Raw genomic sequence first — 22,063 nt, 5'->3', positions numbered from 1 at the left:
AGGAGATCACTCTGACCCTGAAGTCCTCGCAATACCTACCTTTTTGTAATTGCACTCCAGCCAGGAGCTGGTCCAGGACGCGCTTGAAGGAATTCAGTGATTTAGCATTCATGGCACAAGCCAGCAGCCTGTTCCAAATGTGTACATTTCTCTGGGTAGAACAACCATCACTTGATATCTAACCTGGATCTGGTGTTATACAGCCTAAGATTGTGACCTTGGTCCCTGACCTAATTAATTGGAACAAACTGTCAACTTGAACACAATATATTCCTTTTATTGTCTTTTAAACCTCAATCATAAACTTAAAACTGAAAAACTTTTAACTATAAGCCTTGGCAAAAAACTTAACTGGGCAAGCCACGGAAAGACTGTGGCTACAAGAGCTGGGGCCTCAACTTTTTGCAATATATGTAAATGACTTGGATGAAGGGACCAATGGTTTGGTTGCTAAATTTGTTGATGACACAAGTTAGGTAGGGAAATAAGTTGTGAAGAGGATGTAAGGAGGCTACAAAGGTTAAGTGAATGGGCAAAGATCTGGCAAATGGAGCATTATGTGGGCAAATGTGAAATTTGGTAGGAAAAATAAAAGAAACATATTATCTGAATGGTGAGAGATTGCAGAGCTCTGAGATTCAGAGGTATCTGGAGCCCTAATGCATGAATCTCAAAAGATTAGTATGCAGGTACAGCAAGTAATTAGGAAAGCTAATAGCATGTTATTGTTTGTTGTGAGGTGAATTGAGTACAAAAGTAGGGAGATTATGCTTCAGTTGTTCAGGATATTGGTGAGACCACATCTGGAGTACTGTGTACAGTATTGGTCTCCTTCATAAAGGAAAAAGAAAATACATTAGAAGCAGTTCAGAGAAAGTTTACTAGATTAATACCAGGAATGGGCAGGTTGTCTTATGAGGAAAGGTTGGACAGGCTAGGCTTGTATACACTGGAGTTTAGAAGAGTAAGAGGTGACCTCATTGAAACTTTTAAGATCCTGAGGGGTCGTGACAGGGTGAATGTGGAGAGGATGTTTCTACTTGTGGGAGAACCTGGAACCAGGGGTCACTGTTGAAAAATAAGGGGTTGCTCGTTTAAGACGGATGAGGAGAAATATTTTCTGAGGGCCTTGAGTCTTTGGAAAACTCTTCCTCAAAAGCGGAATCAGAGTCTTTGAATATTTTTAAGGCAGAGCTAGATAGATTCTTCATGAGCAAGAGGATGAAAGGTTATTGGGGATAGGTGGGAATGTGGAGTTGCGGTTACAACCAGATCAACTATGATCTTATTGAATGGCGGAGCAGGCTTGAGGAGCGGAGTGGCCTACTCTTAATTCGTACGTTCATAAGTAGAAACTAAGATGCTAAGTAGTGAGAGAGATGAAACCACTTTCAAGTAATCGTTTAGCAGCTCTAGCAAGAAGTTAAAGTTATTGCTGTTCTTTAAAACAATGCTTTGCATTTTGGCATGGTGCTATTACAAGCTTTTGTTTTCAGTGGAATCTTTAAGCAATCTGAGCACGTTTTATGTGGTTGAATCACACTGGGCCGTAACTTCTTTGGAGTGGCTGTCAGCGTTGGATTGCCACTCCATGCCCACTTACCTATGCCAAATTTCTTCCGTGCCTGTCTCGCCCGATCTTCCGACTCAGGCCAGTCAATTTCCAGGCAGTGCAGCTGTCTCTAAAGTCCGGTGTTGCAGTCCAGCAGCGTCGAATTGGAGGACACGCCCCATTTACTGCACTGACTGCTGTAAAGCAGGTACATTTTAAGGTCCCATTAAAATTGACAAGCCAGGGAGAAGGTAAGTGCCTAAGGTAAGTTAAAAGGATTTGGTGGGGCAGCGGTATTCAGAGGCCAGGTGGAGATGGGAGGAGGGGGCCAGACATTGGGGTGATGTGGGGGAGTTAGACATCGGGAGGAGGTAGAGTGGGTTGGACATTTGGGGGGCCGGGGGCTAAGTGTTGGGCCAACCGGGGTGGGAGGGTGTCATTGAGTGTGGTGTCGGGTGAGGAGTCCCATGTGGGTGGGGGGAATGCCATGGGGGGGATCGGCAGGTGGGGAATACTGTGGGGGTTGGTTAGTCAGGGGTGGAGGAGTGACCTGGTGGGTCAGGGCTGTGGGTGGAGTCCTGTGGGGCATTGGCTTGGGTCTTTACAATAGTTACTCAGAAGTTAGAATAGTTTTTAATTCTATCTTTTTCTGAGTAACTATTTTTATAACCCTGATGAAACTATCTAACATTTGCAATTTAAACTGCATTTTCGGATGGTCCCCAGCACAGTTGTCCAGAGGAAGTGTGTACTTCTGGGCAATTGCCATGCAAACCCTTACCTGGGAACCTCCCAGAGGGATTCTTCAGCGATTCTTCGGGGTACCCCCCCCAATCCGACACTGGGGAGTTCTGAGCTCAGGAATCACTCGAGTCAGGGAGGGTCCCAGAGCACTGGAAAAATCGCTAATGTAACCCCCCCTTATTTAAGAAGGGAGTGAGGCAGAAGGTGGGAAATTATAGGCCGATTAGCCTGACCTCGGTCATTGGTAAGATTTTAGAGTCCATTATTAAGGATGAGATTTCAGAATACTTGGAAGTGCATGGTAAAATAGGGGCAAAGTCAGCATGGTTTCATCAAGGGGAGGTCATGCCTGACAAATCTGTTAGAATTCTTTGAGGAGGTAATGAGTAGGTTAGACAAAGGAGAGCCAATGGATGTTATCTACTTGGACTTCCAGAAGGCCTTTGACAAGGTGCTGCACAGGAGGCTGCTCAGTAAGATAAGAGTCTATGGTGTTCGAGGCAAGGTACTAGCATGGATAGAAGATTGGCTGTCTGGCAGGAGGCAGAGAGTGGGGATAAGGGAGTCCTTCTCAGGATGGTGGCTGGTGACTAGTGGAGTTCCGCAAGGGTCAATTTTGGGACCACAACTTTTCACTTTATACATTAATGATCTAGACGAAGGAACTGAGGGCATTCTGGCTAAGTTTGCAGATGATACAAAGATAGGTGGAGGGACAGGTAGTATTGAGGAGGCGGGAGGCTGCAGAAGGATTTGGACAGGTTAGGAGAATGGGCAAAGAAGTGGCAGATGGAATACAGTGTGGGGAAGTATGAGGTCATGCACTTTGGTAGGAAGAATAGAAGAATATTTTCTAAATGGGGAGAGAATTCAGAAATCTGGAGTGCAAAGGGACTTGGGAGTCCTAGTCCAGGATTCTCTTAAGGTTAACTTGCAGGTTGAGTCGATAGTTAGGAAGGCAAATGCAATGTTGGCATTTATTTTGTGAGGACTAGAATATAAAAGCAGGGATGTGCTGCTGAGGCTTTATAAGGCTCTGGTCAGACCGCATTTAGAATATTGTGAGCAATTTTTGGGCCCCGTATCTCAGGAAGGATGTGCTGGCACTGGCGAGGGTCCAGAGGAGGTTCACGAGAATGATCCCAGGAATGAAAGGCTTAACATATGAGGAATGTTTGAGGACTCTGGGTCTATACTTGATGGAGTTTAGAAGGATGAGGGGGGATCTGAATGAAACTTACAGGAAACTGAAAGGCCTGGATAGAGTGGATGTGGGGAAGATGTTTCCGTTAGTAGGAGAGACTAGGACCTGAGGGCACAGCCTCAGAGTAAAGGGAAGACCTTTTAGATCAGAGATGAGCAGAAACCTCTTTAGCCAGAGAGTGGTGAATCTATGGAATTCGTTGCCACAGAAGGCTGTGGAGGCCAGCTCATTGAGTGTATTTAAGACCGAGATAGATAGGTTCTTGATTGGTAAGGGGGTCAAAGGTTGCGGGGAGAAGGTGCGAGAATGGGGTTGAGAAACTTATTAGCCATGATTGAATGGCGGAGCAGATTCGATGGGCCAAATGGCCTAATTTCTGCTCCTGTGTCTTATGGTTGTGGCTCATTGTTTTTCATCTCCTTGTATGAGATAGTGCAGCCCTGACCTATTACAACAGTATGTTGTATGATCTGAACTGGATATTTGTGTCTTTCCGACATTTTGTTCAGTTTCTCCTGAAGGCAGGCTCAATACTAGTTGGTCTTTGGGCTGAACCATTTCGTAGCACGAATCGTTCCCTGCGCTGCATTATTTCTTGGTCATTGTTTACAATTAAAGAGCTCGTCAAATGTAGAATTTGATTTGGATGTAGTGTGTAAATATGATGTGTGTAAATACACACATTGGTCTCCTCCACAGACTTGCAGCCCAGTACAGTATTAGGTAATTTAAACTACTGACCTGTCTAAGCAGCAAAATAGTCCAGTTAAACATAGAAATATAATACACCAATGCAACTTTGTGAGCAGGGCTGCAGTCATCAGTTCCAGTACTGTACTATCATTTCAACTTTGCATTCTCTGTTTTGAGTAAAGTACAGATGCTAGCATTAGCATATCCTAATCATCAAGTAAGAGGTTGTTCTTCGTCCTAAACTCACCCTCAGCAAACAAACGTGCGCTTATCGTTTAGCTCTTCAGAACTTTCCACGGGATATGTTATGAAAACATTACTGACCATGATTAGCTTTATTACCCAAGGAAGTTCATAGATGGATTTTAGTGGCCTTGGCCTTTACACCTTTGATTCACTTTCTGCCAGCACTTCAGCTAAGTCAATAATATACAATTTATGTCCTGTATCTTTGCTTCAATAAATCTTGGTAAAAGTGTGTAGGAAGTAGTTTTTTGATTAGCTGATTCCAATTTTAAATTTCTCAAATTTTTAAAATTTGGAAAGTATTTTGAGGTTTCTGTATGCAAAGCAGGGTATTGCTGTGTACTCTACATGGACTACAACCAATGTGCCTACTCCATATATTACCAAAGTAGGGAAAAATTCAGATTCTCACATCTTCAGTTAACTGAATATTAATTTTATGTAATTAATGATGGAATTAATAAGCATTTAATCAAGGCATTTAGCATGGCAGGTACAAAGTTTAGAGGGTATTAAAGCAACCACTGCTATAGTTGGAACTCTGAAACACATGCCTTGGAACTGATGAATGGAATAGATCAGAAGTTTTATATATTATCCGTGGAAAAACAATTAAAATAAACTTTCAAGAATATTGAAAGAAAAAATGACATTTGTCAAGAGCAAATACTTGAAATATCCACAAGAATTTCTCCCAAGCTACTGCGGTAACTTGGCAGAAGATCGTTGGAAGCCCAGAAACACGACATAAACAAAACACTTCTACATAGTTTTAAGAAACAGGAATAGACCATTCGGTTTGAACAAATCATTTTCTTATTCATATAGTGTTGTGCCAACTATTTGTATTTCCTGTGAGCATTCAATGAATTGAGGCCAAAGTTGTCATTTGCAGATGAAAATCAGTGGTTCTCCCAGTTACTGCTTCAGGGAATTAAATGCTGCTGTGATTTTTTTTTTAAAAAGTGCTGAACTTTTAAATAGTTTTTCAGGTTGATGTACATGCACTTATGACTCCAAACTTAAAGCAGACAAACTGTTGCAAAAGGTATGGGGAGTGAGCAATTTAAAATTTGAGCCTTCACAATTGTGACTGTGTTAATCTGCCATTCAGTCACTTCATTCTTCTGCACCAGTTTTGTTCCATTCACCATCTGCTTAGTATTGTCCTTTAATAACTCTATTCCTATATGTCCCAACGTAGCTAGCCATCTTCTCTGGTAACTCTTCCCATGCACACGGTCACCTCTGGCATATCCCAGGGTTCCATCTTTGCCCCATATTCCTCATCTATGTGCGTCCTCTCGCTGACACAGTCCATAAATTTGCATTCAGTTTCCACGTGTAAGGTGATAATGCATACTGTTGTCTATCTGCCTGTCATCTACCAAGTCCTGGATGAACCAAAGCTTCGTCCAACTTGGTGCTGGCTGTTTTATTCAGCTCCCACCAGAGGCTTCTCATATTTGGCTCATGTTGGGAAAAATTAAGCAGGGCTTGAAATAGCCCTCCGTTTGATCCCACCAGTTATGCCTATCAGGTGAATATGGGCTCTGTTTAGATATGAGGTCCCACAATCTCAAGTTTGAGGTCCTGAAGGCTTTCCACCTGTGTAAAATGTAAATCACTGTGGGCAGTAAAGGAAAGAAAATAATCTCCACTATTGCCACTGCCTATAATGTATTGGTAGATTGTGATCGAGTAGCAGAATAAGCCACATGTACCAGTAGCTTTAGTGTAGCTTTCATGGGTTAATACTCTCATTGCCTTTATTGACATTGAATTATTTTTCTGTTTTAACTTACCCCACTATCTCATCCTTAACACTACTTTTTATGATTTGCATTTGACCATCATGTATTTATCAGTTTTAGTTGTCCAACATTGTGAGACCCCATTATCGATATTAATGCTTATACTCTTGCCCAAGGTCATTGTTGTGCCTCAGTTGACAAAATACTGTAACAACTTTATTTTATCTCTGTATGAATTAGTGATGTCACTTTCATGTTAACATGGCTGTCTGTAGCAATTGCGCATGTTCATTGAATGTATGTTGTTGACTCTCTGCTTAGCTGATCAAATATTTGGAGAATATTTACTAGGGAGGCAATAGAATAAAAATTAGATTTTAGAATTAAGGAAGAAATAAACTGCCTACAAAAGATGTAGACCTTCCCACCACCACCACCAACCCCCCCTTTTATTTGACTACTGAAGGTGGTAGTTTTTGCTGAACTCAAGTTCCATGACTGCTGGCAGGCATCCGGTAACGTTTCCAAGTGTTCGTTCATCGCAGATGAGCCTAGAATGTAGGTGGGCTTTTCTTCCATGGGAGTATGGCAGGCCTGACATTCACGCACACATTTTTTTCAAACAGAGGTCAATGCTTATCATTAAGAAATGGGAACTCCAGGGACCAGAAATTAGCCTGGACCTGTTTTCCACAGCAAAGACTTCAGTTTGGGCCATCCGCCTCACTGGCAATGGCTCTCAGGTCACGTGGCTTATTGGCGGGGCAGTGGGGGAATGCATTGGAGACTCTTGTGTAGGGAAAAAAAGTTAAATTAAAATGTTTTCACAAAACTACCTTTTGATTGGCAGCCTTCAAGGACATTGAAGATCCCTTGCACATTGGCAACAAATTTCTAAAAGGGATCCTCAACTATGAAGTAGTGATAATGGGACCATTAATCATCTTGATATAAACTGGGACAATAATAGTGTAAAGAGCTGAGAGGGGGCAGAGCTTCTGAAGTGTGTTCAGGAGAATTTTCCCGATCAGTACATTTCTGTATGACTGAGGAAGGAGGAATTGCTGAATCTGGTTCTGGGAAATTCAGTGGATCAAGTGTCAGCAGGGGAACATTTAGGACACAGTGATCATAGCATCATAAGGTTTGAATTAGCTATGGAAAAGGAGGAGCAGCTATCTGGAGCAAAAATACCTAATTAGAGAGAGGCCAATTTCAGTGGGATGAAAATGGAGATCTCCCAGGTAAACTGGAATCCACAATTGGCAGACAGAACTGTAATTGAATTAAATCTGCTGCATTTTTGGTTGAGATGTTTTGGGTACAGTTGAATATGATCCCACAAGGGGTAAAGGCAGGGCAATCAAACCAGAGCTCCCTGGATGATGAAAGAGGTGGAGATTAAGATGAAACCGAAAAAGGGTGCGTATGACTGATGTCAAATTGATAATTCAATTGAGAACCAAGGCTAAAGATATATAGAAAGTTAAGCGGTAAGTGAAAAGTAAAGGAGAGTATGAAAAGAGGCAACTAACATAAAACAGACTCCAAAGTTGTCTGTAGACACATAAGTAGTAAGAGGAGGGATAGGGTCAATTGGGACCAAAAGGGGGTCCATGCATGGGGACATGGCCGAGGTACTAAGTGAATACTTTGCACCTGTCTTTAGCGAGGAAGAAGATGCTGCCAAAGTCGTAGTGAAAGATCAGGCAGTTGAGATACTGGATGGTTAAAAATTGATTGAGAGGAGGTATTAGGCTGGCTGTACTTAAAGTTGATAAGTCACAAAGACTGGAAGGGACGGATCCAAGGAAGCTGAGGGAAGTAAGGGTGGAAAAATTGTAGAGGCACTGACAATCTTCCAATCCTCTCTTAGATATAGGGTGGTGCCAGAGGGCTGGAGAATTGCAAATGTTACACTCTTGTTCAAAAAAGTGTGGAAAGTTGAGCCCAGCCACTACAGGCCAGTCAGTTTAACTCCAATTTGGGAAAGCTTTTAAAAGTGATATTATGGGACAAAATTAATAGTCAATTGGCAAATATGGATTAATTAAGAAAAACAAGCACACATTTGTTAAAAGCAAACTGTAATCAACTAATATGATTGACTTTTTGGATGAAGTAACAGAGATGGCTGATGAAGGCAATATGGTTGATGTGGTTTTTACAGACTTCCACAAGGTGCTTGATGAAGTGCCATATAATAGACTTGTCAGCAAAGTTGAAGCCCATGGAATAAAAGGAAAAGTGGCAGCATGGATGCAAAGTTTGCTGAGTGACAGAAAACTGTATGTAGTGGGGAATGGTGAGGAAGGCACACAGTGGGGTTTCCCATGGTTTGCTACTAGGACTACTGCTTTTCTTGATATACATTAATGTCTTAGACTTGGGTGTGCAGGGCATAATTTCAAAATTGCAGTTGCCACAAAACTTGAAAGTATTGGGAACGGTGAGGAGAATAGCAATAGATTTCAAGAGGGCATAGGCTGGCTGGTGGAATAGACCGACATGTGGCAGATGAAATTTAATGCAGAGAAGTTTGAAGTGATATACATTGGTAGGAAGAATGAATAAATTATATTTCTCAACAGGATTCAGGAACAGAGACCTGGAGGCATATGTACACAAATAATTGAAGATGGCAGGGCAGATTGAGAAAGTGGTTAAGAGGCACACAGGATCCTGCATTTTATAAATAGAGGCATAAAGTATGAAAGCAACAAAGTTACGATGAGCCTTTATAAGATGCTGGTACAGCCTCAACTGGGGCCTTGTGTCCGATTCTGGATACCGCACAGCAGGGAGAATGTGAAGGCTTTAGAGAGGGTGGAAAAGATTAACAAGAATGGTTCCAGGGCTGAGGGCATTGAGTAATGTGGTTGTAGAACTGGGACTGTGCTCTTTGGAGAAGAGAAGATTGAAAGGAGGTTTGGTAGGAGTGTTCAAAATCATGCAGGGTCTAGACATTAGATGGGAGAAACTGTTCCCATTTGTGAAATGATTGCAAATTAGAGGAACCCAATTTAAGGTGATTAGCAAATGAACCAATAGCAACACAAGAAAAAATGTTTCTTTTGCACACAAGTGGTTAGGTCTAGAATGCACTGCCTGAGATTGTGGTGGAGACTGATTCAACTGTGATTTTCAAAAAGGAATTGGATAAACAACTGAATAGGAAATATTTGCAGGGGTGGGAGGAGTGGGATTAACTAAATTGCCCTTGCAGAGGGCTGGCATGGATGTGACTGGCTGAATGGCTTCCTTATGTGCTGTAACCATTCTTTGACTCCATGTGTTAGGCCCCTCAATTAAGTATTCTAAAAATACAAGGACTAAGGGGAAAGAACAAAGAAATGGGAATAACTAGATAGCTCTTTCAAAGAACCAGCAAAAACACAATGAGCCAAATGGCCTCCTCCTATATTCTGTGATGTGCATCTGTCTTAGGCATCCACCCAAAATGCCATTTTTTTTTAAAATGGCCCAATGAATAGCAGAGGGCCCAACATTGCAGATTGGTAGACTTTGCACCCACTTTATGCCTGAAAGATTGGTGTAATATATACCAATTTCTAATCCTGGTGATCCTCCGTACAGCTATCCTGGCATGGGAGTACAGAGGCCAATTATGATGCTCCAATTATTACCTTGGCTAGGATCAGCTAACTGCACACAGACCATGAATCAAACTCCAGCTTTCTGATCTGTAGGGCCTCACCACATGCTGGGGAAGAAAAATAATTTATACTTCTGAAGCATTTATTCTGTCTGCCTAAATACTCTTTTGTACTCTTGCATAAATTGTGTATTTTAGGGTATATCCAGAGCATTTTACCCAGCCAGTGCAGAACTACTTAACCATGTGAAGGTCAACACTTGAATGCAAATTATATTATGCATTATGAATGAGTATTTGAGTCACAATACAGTGCTAAAGGCATTACAAAGCCCTATTCATGAGGCTGTTTGGTTTACCAATTGGAAAAACAAAATGGTGCTGTCTTAAACACTGTGAAAGCAAAAGGGTGGAATTGCAGGAAGATAGAGACCAAACCCAGCCATAATTTTTTTCCATATACATGTTGGCTATAAGATCTTCAGCTGGAGAGCATATCAGGGTTCCTCAACTATTTTACAAGTATGTATGACGACAGGGAACAGCTTTTGCTGTGATTATCCCAAGTTTAAAAGCTTGCTAACAGTCATTGCCTCGGTTCACACACAAAGATTACTATTAATTCCCAAAGGGGCTATCGGTGCTTGTGGGGAACCTTATGCTAATACAAACCGTCACCTTCAGGAAATGAAGGGATAAGATTGGAGGGGAAAAGCTCCCTTGATAAGCCATAAAATAATCATCTTGGAGCAACAGTGAGAGTCCATAGCTTAATTAGTTTGAGAATATTGCTAAACTTTGGTAGAAAAATGTCTTGGAACATTGCATTCAGACAGCAATACTTACCAGAAGATGGGATACCAGTCCAAAAGGCTCCATCTCTGGGCAGAGGTGCCTGCAAAACTTTACCTCCTGAGGGCTCACAAGTCCCTCCGACTAAACATACTGAAAATCCAAAGCGCACTAGCCACTATTTTACGCTTTGGCCATATCCCACTGAATCTTGTTGTGGCACCAATTCTGCTTACACAGTGGCTTTCCCCTGACCCCAGCTGACTTGTTTGGGGGGGGCGGGTGGGGGGGTGGTTAGGCTGTTTTACTTATTGTCGGCAAAACAGAGTAATGCTGGCAGGCATCAAGCACCTGATACAGTTTGGAAAGGCCCATGGCCCCCGAACTGAACAGAAATAATTTTTTTTTCAGATGCCTTCCCACCCACTCCCAACAGCTCTGAATACCAGGAGCGTACAAATACCACTAGCACTACCACTACCACTAGCGTACAAATAATGGAAAACATTGGCATACCTGTGGAATATGTAAATTTGAAATGGATATATTGAAGTCTGATCTCCTTTCTGCTGGAAACCGTTAGAGAAGCTTCTGAAGAACTTACTGCCAGGAAGCCAGTGTAACTGCATTGGGAGATCTAGCCTGGTATATGCAGATTTGAGAGATGGGAGCAGATTTACTCTCTCATCATTTCACATTAAACAGTCAGGTGCCTCGAGCACATAGTGGAATATTAAGGAAGAGGATGTCCCATCCATTAATTTTAACCTTTAAGAGAAAGAAGTCAAAACTTTGCTCTAGATGTATCATCTAAATCTATAAAGATCCTTATACCTGAGATAATTGTCCAAATTTAGATTTTACTGGTACAAGAAACATTTTCATAACTGATCACTGCAGAAGTAGTGTTGATCTCTTGTCCTGGAAAGCTCTCTTCGAAAGGAGACCTTATGTTATATCTTTCTGCCTTGTCATGGCTCTACAACCATTTGGCTCAAACGTTACAGACCATGAGAGTCAGTTATTTGTAAATTTGTAGGTATTATGGTATATGCAGATTTCACCACGAATGTTTGAACACTATGCAGATCAACGAGTTGTTGAAAACAAAACAAAAAAATAGTCAGACCATATTTCACTTTTAAGGAAGTTTTAAGTTTCCAGACTTGTATGGTTTGCCCAATTTATTGCTTCAACTTTTGTGCATATATTTCAGTAATATGTAAAAGAAATCGCAGCATTTCCAGAAATAAAGAACCACAGTCATAAATTACTGCCAATTTCAAGTAATGTTTTGAACGAGAATGGGATTGATTTCTAGGAGCTCTGACTGATGTTTCAGCATTCAAAGTAGTTTCCATGCATTACTATTAACTTGTTGCATTGCAGTTGAAAACTAACACACCACATGCTGCTTTTAAAATATGTACAGACAGTGATTTAAAAATGTTATTGATACAAAAATAGAAGTAAACCATCATATTAAATTAAAACAGTTCTTAATTTTGCTGCTTCAGCTGCTTTTCCATGAAAGCAATGGAAGGAAAATATTAATTTGGGATGCCAGACAAGCAGATTGAAAATACCAACAATTCATACACAGTGGTTGCACCATCTCTCTGCATATGAAAACTGTCTACCATAGAAAAGGGGCATGCATATCTGAGCAATCCAAATATTCTAAAATCTGCTGATGAACCTTGAATGGTCCCTCAGTCTTGCTTTCCTCCTAAAATCTACAAGCTTTCATAATACAAGTAAAGCATTATCTAATCACTTTTTCTTGATTTGCCTAGTCTTCTCTGCTGCACTTTTGACATCCATGGTTCACTTGCTGGCATTCTTTCCTCCGAGTCAGAAGGTTGTGAGCTCAAAGTCTAACTCCAGAGACTTGATTACAAAAATCCCAGCTGACACCCCAATGGAGCACTGAAGCAGTGCTGCATTTTTGGAGGTGCTGCCTTTCGGAAGAAATGTTAAACCAAGGCTCTGTCAGCTCTCATGGATAAAGGTAAAAGGTCCTGTGGCAGTATCTTGAATAAGATCAGGGGAGTATTCTGGGTTGCTGGCCAATATTTATCACTCAATTAACACTGGAGTCAATGGAAATCAGGTGGGAAACTCTCCTCTGGTTGGAGGTGTATGTAGCACAAAGGAAGATGGCTGTGGTTGTTGGAGGTCAATCATTTCAATCCCAGGACATCACTGCAAGAGTTCCTTAGGGTAGTGCCCTGGCCCAACCATTGATGAAGCAGCTGAAGATGACTTTCCCATCATCATAAAGTCAGAAGTGGGCATGCTTACTGCTGATTGCAGTGTTCAGCATTTGCAACTCCTCAGATACTGAAGCAGTCTGTGTCCATATACAGCAAGACCTGGACAATATTCAGTCTTGGACTGATAAGTGGCCAGTAACAGTCATGCCGTGCAAGTGCCAGGCGATGACTGTCTCCAACAAGAGAGAATCCAACCATCTCCTCGTGACATTAAATGGCATTACCATCACTGAATCCCCCACTATCAAAATCCTTGGGGTTTCCATTGACCAGAAACTGAATTGGGCCAGCTATATAAATACTGTGGCTACAAGAGCAAGTCAGAGGCTAGAAATCCTGCAGTGAGTGACTCACCACCTGACTCCCCAAAGCCTGTCCACCATCTATAAGGCACAAGTCAGGAGTGTGATTGAATATTCTTCATTTGCCTGGATGAGCACAGCTCCAACAACACTGAAGAAGCTTGACACATATAGGACAAAACAGCCTGCTTGATTGGCACCCCATCCACCACCTTCAGCATCCACTCCTTCTACCGCTGATGCACAGTGGCAGCCTTGTGCATCATCCACAAAATGCAGCCACTCACTGAGGCTTCTTTGACCACACCTTCCAAACCGTGATCTCTACCACCAAGAAGGATAAGGGCAACAGATTCATGGGAACACCACCACTTGTAAGTTCCCCTTTGAGCCACACGCCACCCTGACTTGGAACTATTTTGCCGTTCCTTCACTGTCACCGAGCCAAAATGCTGGGACTCCCTTCCGAACAGCCCCATCGGTCTACCTACACCACATGGAATGCAGCAGTTCAAGAAGGCGGCTCACTGCCACCTTCTGAAGGGTAATTAGGGATAGACAATAAAAATGCTGGTCTGGCCAGTGATGCCCATGTCCCATTAAAGAATAAAATAATTCAGCCATTCTCACATTGCTGTTTGTGGGAGCTTGCTGTGTGCACATTGTCTGCCATGTTTCTTATATTAGAACAGTGACTATGCTTCAACAGCACTTAGTCAGCATACTGCTGGGGCTAGAAATCTGAAATAAAAACAGAAAATGCAGGTCAGTCAGCATCTGTGGAGAGAGAAACTGAGCCAACATTTCAGGTTGATGATTGATGTTACAGCTCTAATGTTTTCAGTCCTGATGAAAGGTCACCAATCTGAAGCATTTTCTCTCCACTGATGCTGCCTCACTAGTGAATGTTTCCAGCATTTGTTTTTACTTCAAAAGTACGTAATTGTCTCTAAAGTGCTTTGTAATATCATGAAGTTGTGTAATATCATGAAGTTGTGCAAGACAAGCCTGTCTTTTCAATCTTGGTGTAATGTGCCACAAATAAGATTTCATCCTTGACCATGGTTTCTTAAATCAAAAATAAAGTTTGATTCTCTAATTTCCATTCATCACAAGTGGGAAAATCCACTAATTTTACCACTTCACTTTCGGCATTGCACAAATAAACTGATGTGCGACATTGTCAAATTCATTATTATGACACAACTATTACTGGAGTAGAGATGAAAAGATTTTTCAAAAATGTGGTCAAATAACTGCATATGTGGAAAATTGTAAGACTTTGAAATTGAAATGGAAAGAAGCCATTAGAAAGGAATTGTTGTATACCAAGACTCTGAACAGCAGTTTACTGTGAAAGGACAAAGCTGGTTTAATTTTGATGCACCACCATTTACTGATATTAAAATTATTTCTATTTTGTAGGATTTTGCACTGCAACATCTCTGAAAAAGCACCTGTTGCTTCTCAGAACCAAGCTAGGTATGTTTTACAAGCATAATGTGTTATATGTTCTGTGCTTCAAATAAATTCCATTGTTCTTCTACTGTCTCACTTCATACACTACTATATGCCTTTTTGGTCCAGGTTTTAACTTTCAAAATATCATCAAAAATGGCTAGCACAAACAGCATAGCGCAAGCAAAAAGGACAGTTCGACAACTTAAAGTAGAGGCCAGTATTGAAAGGATAAAGGTAAGGAATTTGAATGTTGTTATAGGATGGGGCTTTGTTATACTGCTGTAAATGAAAATAAGTGCACTGCAGGGTTTATCACTTTTCAAACAAATTTAACTGATGGTACTGAAATTTTGCATTGCAATGGTAAGTCGGTCAGCTGTTTGAGCACAGTTCAGGAAAGCCTTGTTGCATTTTAACTGCAAGTTTGCCTAGTCAATTTGCATGTTTCACAGTCATAAAGGGATTAGGTAGTTGTTCATTGATTTATACTTTGCTTTTACTCAGCTTAAAGGACCATTGAACATTGGCAGCACAATTTTTCCAAAGTCCTGATTTTTTTTGGCAAGTTTTATGCCTTTCACCCATCTTTACCTTCAGGCCTTGGCACTTACTGAGATATAGTTCTACTGGTGTCAACAAATTACCTCGTCCAAGTGGCCATTCCTCATCGGCAAGATTAGACAACAAGTATCAGCATGTTCTTCAGTTTTGGATGGCACCTTGGCTAAGTCCGATTCTGGCTCGTTTGCTGACCTCCCCCCCCCCCCCGTAGATCGATTGGCACTGAAACTAGCTGCTGCACTAGACGTGATTAGCTAACTCAACACAATCTGTGAATCAATTCTGTTTGTTCTAGTGTATATGGTTTGTTCTGTTTTATTCTGATAGCCATGCAGGAGGCATTGTTAAGTGAATGCAGTTGCTTTTTCCAGCCTTAGTGTAACTATTGAAAATAGTAAAAATCAGCCTGAGATCACCCCATGAGTGGCCTCTTTTTTTACAACACTGTTAAGGTCGTTATCATATCAGGGGAATTATACTACAGCGGCAACAGTAATTAACTTTCAAACATTATGACACTGACCCCAAATCTGCAATGTGTTGCGTAGACAATAATTAAAATTATATGCCTGAAATTCCTTGTAATTTTTGCTGGTAAATATGGGATACAAGTGGTATAGTGCCAATTTTTAGCAAGGAAACTTCCGTGTACATAATTTCTTTCTCTTTCTCACTAAAAGGTCACGTCATGCATGTTCTCTTGCTCTTGGCCAGTTTTCACCATCTGTTCATTGAAACTCTGTATCACTCTCGTCCATTGCTCTACACCCCCTCCCTGCCTCATCCAATGGTGCAACTGACATGAGATTTCTGCTTTAACACCACCAATATTATGTTGTAGATTTACATGTGAATATGAGGTACAGTAGGATCTCTGTCACCTGAATTCAATGTAGCTGAGAGTTTGAACACTGAAGCGCCCCCAAACTTTTGCTGTAGTTTTGTAACATGTGAGCTTGTGAGTTTACTACTAACATCATCCACAGATATGGGGGTCAACTTCCGCGTTTACACTGGTAATTGTCTCAAACTGAACCAAACCGTTTGCAACCTTGGACCCAATTTGATTGCAAGCTGAGCTGTTCACCCAGTATCTTCTCCATTACTTAGCTGACTGAATGCAGCTGCAACACTCAAGAAGTTCACCATCATCTAGGACAAAGTAGTCTACTTGATTAGTACTTCATCCATTTACTTACACATGCAGTGTGTACTATCTACAGGATGTCAAAGGCTTCTTTGGCATCACCTCAAAAACCCACAACCTCCACTTGCCAGGGCAAGGCCAGCAAGTGCATGGGAACACCATCTCCAAATTCCCCTCGCACCTTCCAGACATGGTCAAATGTGACTGTTCCTTCATTGTCACTGGGCAAAACCCTGAAACACTCTACAGCATCATCGGAATGCCTTCACCACAGCGACTACAATGGTTCAAGAGGGTGGTCCACTACCACCACTTTAGCAACTAGGGATGAGCAATAATTTCTGGCATTTCCCACATCGCATGAATTAATTATTTTAAATTGGTGGTGTTAAGAAATGGACCAAGCTATGAGTTTTACTCTAGTGGAGTGGAAGTGCCAATATGTTCTTCGCTTTAGTGTTGAGGAAAAAGGGCTGGCTGCAAACTCTGCTCAGTGATTTTTTTTTTAAATTCATTCATGGATTGATAGCATCACTGGCATTTAATGCTCATCCATAATTGCCATTTAGAAGAAGCTGGTGAGTTGACATTTGATGTAGGTGGTCCCAGTCCATGGAACTGGTTATGTGACTTGGAAGGAGCCTTGCAGGTTATGGTGTTTACATACACCTGCTGTCCTTGTCCTTCTAGGCAGTAGAAATTGGAGGTTTGGAAATATTGTTGAAGAAACCTTGGCGAGTTACTGCAGTGCATCTTGTAGATGGTGCACACTGCAGCCGTGGTGGTGGTGGAGTTGAATATTTAAGGTAGTGGGTGGGGTATAAATCGAGTGGTCTGCTTTGCCCTGGAAAGTGTTGATCTTTTGAGTGTTGCTCCATCACACTCCCAACTTACCCCTTGTAAATGGTGGAAAGCCTTTGTGGGGTTGAGCAATGACTCACTTATGCAAATTCCAAATCTCTGACCTGCTCTTGGTTTCTAGCCAATGATGACTTCCAGGATGCTGTTGGGGGAATTCGGTCATAGTAATGCCATTGAATGTTCATAGGGAGGTGGTTAAATTTTTCCCTAAGATGGTCATTATCTGCCACTTGTGTGGTGCAAAGGTTATGTTATCAGCCCAAGCCTGAATGTTGTTCAATGGTGGCACTATTAAAATCAGGAATGCTAAAGAGGCAGGAATATAGAGGGGTGCAGGTCTTGGAGAATTGTAGGGCTGGAAGAGATTACAGAGATATAGAAGGACCAGGCCATTAAGGGATTTAAAATCACGGATGAGGATTTTAAAATTGAGGCATTGCTTAACTGGGAGGTTATGATGGAGACAAGGTAATTGAGGAAGCGGCTGAAGATAGGTTGAGGACAACGCCTTGAGGAACTTTTGTAGCAATATTCTGGGGCTGGAATGAGGAGGTTGAGGGGAGATTCAGCAGAGGTGCTCAAAATCATGAGGGGCTTGGACAGAGTAGATAGAGAAAAACTGTTCCCATTAGCGGAAGAGTTCAGAACCAAAGGACACCAATTTAAGGTGAATGGCAAAAGAACCTAAGGTGACATGAGGTGTAGCTAGGATATGGAATGCACTGCCTAGGTGTGTTGGAGAGAGCCAATTGTGGCTTTCCACAGGGAGTTTAGAGAGCTATGGGAAAAAGACGAGGTAATGGGACTAGCTGAATTGCTCTTGGAGAGCCACCATGGACAAGATGGGCTGAATTGCCTTCCCCTGTGCTGTAACCTTTTTGATTTTATTACTGGGGTGGTCACTCACCTGATGGAGCGGATACAGTTTATTAATGGTTGAATTTTGGGTTCAGGGACAGGGAGCTTTGTGTTGTCTAGTACATCTATTGAGTGAGGGTAGCAGTCCCTCTTCATTGGAGGTGAAAGCATTGTGATTCAGTGCTGTGTTTCATTGATTCTAGGATTGAAGTGTTCTCTGTTCTTTTCCAGACCACTGGTACTGTCATTTCACATTTGCTATTATTGTCTCTGCAATCTCTAACTTCTCAATGTGGGTCAGGCTTGCATCTTTATGTCTGAGGGTTTTATTGGAAATGTTGCCTATAGCTAGCTTTATCTCTATTACAGACTGCTTCTGCTTTTTGTGATGTTTGGCTGTTGCCAGTGGAGAAGGGCTGTTATTTCTGGTTAGTGGGGAAGGGCTCTGGAATCTCTGCTCTACTTGGCTATTTTCCACACTAATTCAATGTTTTCTTAATATTGAATGTACACTCCTCCACTGGATGGGCTAACACTATCAGATTCTGTTCAAATGACATCCTTCTTAATTACTGACAGCCATGTCTCCATTTCATGATCTTTCCATTTGGCTTGATGTTCCGTTGTGAGGACTAAATTTAACTATTTTCCGGGCCTTGTTCATTGACTTCTGATTATTTTTACATTTCTGCTTAATGATTTGCAATGGCAGATTACTTTGAGGTGCTCGATTCTTTAAAAATACATAATTCAGCATCATTTAGACTGTAAAGAATTTAGCTGTTAGCGTTTAAGTCACGGGTGCCATGTAATTTTGTATCGTACCCTGTTGTTTTAATTAGTCACGTAGCATTACATTCACAACACTACCTACAAGTGCAGTGCTTTTGAAATTCCAAGACCACTCAGCATTTTTAGTAAGTAGCAGGTATATATTTTTAAAATAAAAAGAATTTGGGAGAAGACATGAGCATTAAAAATCTGTTACTAAAAGAGTAAACAGCCAAGGGGTTGGTATTTAAAAAGAACAAAAATAAGTTAACATTTTGGGTGGGACCCTCCATCAAGCCTGAGTCGCAGACTGATATACTGTGCATTTCTAGAATTTTCTGTCCACTAACTCCTTTTGTTTATGTACATTAAATGTTATTTTTAAAAAGACAGTTTTGTAATGTTCTTGTGCCATCCAGTAACAAGTTACATCCTATTTCCTCAAATATAAACAATTCGGCCTCTTTTTCTTTTGTTGCAGGTTTCAAAGGCTTCAGCAGATCTTGTCCGCTACTGTGAGGAACATGCCAAAAGTGACCCTCTGCTCATGGGCATCCCAACCTCAGAAAACCCCTTTAAGGATAAGAAGCCTTGCATTATATTATAGTTATGATCACCTTGTGCTTTTCTTTTTAAACAGACCAATATTAGAATAGATCTTAATGATGCCACTTTAATGCCCTCTGGCATTCAGACAAAACAGTTTTGTTTTTCTTCCTCATGTTGGATTTTTCATTTCTCCCTTTTTTTCCCCCCAAAATCAAATTAGATTAGAGTCGGGAACAGTTATGAATTCAGACCAAAAAGATGTTTTTTAAAAAAAAAAGTTTATTTGTGCCAGAACAGAATAATGAAGTTCGAATGTAATAAATAACACTTAGAATATGCCTTTATATTTACCATAGTTTCGGAAGTTAAAACAAAAGTGTGCAGTTTTTGAACTTGCAAATGTATGTGTTATATGTATTTATCTGAGACCATTGTCCTCATTGTTAACCTTGAAGTAGATCTTTTCCAATTCATTGAGTGCAAAACTCTGTGGATCAAAAGTAGCCACATTTGACTTCTTTTCCAACCAAATGCAGTATACCACTGGAACCCTTGAGTTGATCCCAAAGTCCTGTCTGCCTTTGGTGATCTTTGTCATTCCTCTATTCATTCACCCAGATCCCATATTTGTTCAGGAAATCCATCGGATCGAAGAAAATTAATATCTCCCCAGTCACCTGGGCTTTAACAATGTCCTTCCACAAAGCTTAAGGTTACATTTAACCTTCATCAATGTGACTTCAATCTGATGAAGCTTGGAGAGCGGAAGTCACAAACAAATGCCTCATGAAAGGCTCAATGTAGAAAATCACCTGCAAAGTTTGAGAAACCTAAAACTGCATCCGCACAAACCAAGGCAGATGCAACTACTTGATGTACAAATGGAGAAGTAAAAACTCTCCATTGTGTGACTGTGGTTGCCTGCAACAGACCATGTCAATGTCCAATTCACAAATATAAAACAGTCATCAGAGTGATACACTGCACTATTCCTGATGCAACAATCAGGTTTAAGCACCTGAACTTAAAATGTAGTTGCTCAACATCAACATCAGCCATAAGAAACAGAGACCATCCCATCACTTCTGACTCTCATCCCTCTGTCCACTTTATCTTTGCACTGAACCAAGTTTGTGTGTCTCGCCTAGCATCCTGAAGCCCTTCTGGCTCTGATCTTCTTGCCTAACCTCCTCCTCTTACCTCAGCAATGGTGACAGAACGTTTAGCTGCCTCAGTCAGATTCTTAAACCCTGCCTTTTCTCTTACCTTCATCTTTTAAAAACCTCATTAAACACAGGTTTTTTTTTTTTTACAATGATTTAATTCATCTCTCTTAACTCTCCAGCCATATCTCTCCATATTGATGGTTCAATATCCATCACTTTTTAATTTCCTTCTATAACACCCATAGGGGAATTTTTTTCAGATTTATCATCACAATCATTGGTTGAGACTTCCATCACCAACGTTTTCAAAACGAGGAGGAGTGAGCTTGCCTATTTACGGTGTACACAGGACCTATGTTGTCAATCTCTAACTTTGATGGCTCATGTGCAAATGCAATAAGTTTGAAAATTTCCTGTGCATGGAAGTGCAGGTCAGATCTCTTTGTGTCAGTGAAAGAAAGGTGAAATACAGAAAAATAAAAATGAGCAAACGTTGTTTTGGCAGCCTGTCCTCCAATATGTCCAACAGGTTGTAAATGGTAAGAACTGAATGTTGTGAAAACTGCTCAATAATTAAACTCACTGGCATGCAATTTGAGATCGAATAATAATACTTTGTTTAACTGGATTAAGTTTTATGAAGAAGACTACTTTCAAACCCATTAGTCCTTGCTTTTATACTTGATAAATTTGGATCTTTGGTGGTTGCCCCGATATGCTGTCCATATTCTTTTCGGTTTTTTTAATATCTAAATTCTGGCAATTGGCAGCATGATTATAATTTTTAATGGTGTTCAAAGAATTTTGTATCTGCAGTATTAACTTTGGTATTGCCTTAGATCAATACAAAGATAAAATACTATTTTTTAGGACTTGCCAAAATGAAAACTTCAATGCAAATACCAGTTAAATGGTATTATATTGCATGTGAACAATATAGAATAGCTTTAATTATTATAACAAAACACTTTCAAACATTCTTTTAATTTGAATTCCAGGAGCCAGCTCCCAGTATTTATGCTATTAAATTGATTTTCAGGAGCCCCTCAGAGGTACAGACATATTTTATCCCAAGTCTGTGAGTCTGCCATCACCTAAATGAACAGTAAATTTTAACAGCAAATGCACCTGTTAGAAAAAAGAGGTGCATTGAAGATGTCACCATGTGATCAGTATTTTACAACCAAACTAATTTTTGAATCATCTAATTGAGCCTACTTGCATCCATGAAAATCACCTCTTCCATTTGCATGTAAGATATTAAATAATCTGTTCCATACAATTCTATAACTAAACATGGTTGAAGTAGAACTTGATTTCTGGTGATTTGCACAATTTGAAGTTTATTATCACCGTTATCCCCTTTTAATTTCTACTCCAATCTTTATTCATTCAAGGGATGTACGCTTCGCTGGCTATACCAGCATTTATTGTCCATCCCTAATTGCCCTTCAGAAGGTGGTGGTGAGCTGCCTTCTTGAACTGCTGTAGGTACACCCATAGTGCTGTC

General features: G+C 40.8%; 1 protein-coding gene across 4 annotated transcripts in view; it reads left to right on the top strand.

Annotated features, from left to right (window-relative positions):
• The window catches only part of LOC121289360 (guanine nucleotide-binding protein G(I)/G(S)/G(O) subunit gamma-12), a 102,985-nt gene extending 80,922 nt beyond the window's left edge, over positions 1 to 22,063 (top strand). For all 4 annotated transcript variants that reach the window (XM_041208731.1, XM_041208729.1, XM_041208727.1 and 1 more), the window contains 3 exons: positions 14,605 to 14,661; positions 14,767 to 14,874; positions 19,320 to 22,063. In XM_041208731.1, the coding sequence (XP_041064665.1) occupies positions 14,794 to 14,874; positions 19,320 to 19,445 (207 nt within the window). In that variant the 5' untranslated portion in view covers positions 14,605 to 14,661; positions 14,767 to 14,793 and the 3' untranslated portion in view covers positions 19,446 to 22,063. The remainder of the gene's footprint in view (positions 1 to 14,604; positions 14,662 to 14,766; positions 14,875 to 19,319) is intronic.

Source organism: Carcharodon carcharias, chromosome 16 (genome assembly GCF_017639515.1).
Source record: "Carcharodon carcharias isolate sCarCar2 chromosome 16, sCarCar2.pri, whole genome shotgun sequence".
NCBI lineage: Eukaryota > Metazoa > Chordata > Chondrichthyes > Lamniformes > Lamnidae > Carcharodon > Carcharodon carcharias.
The sequence above is the reverse complement of the archived record's forward strand: the minus strand, read 5'-3'. Positions and strand labels throughout refer to the sequence as shown.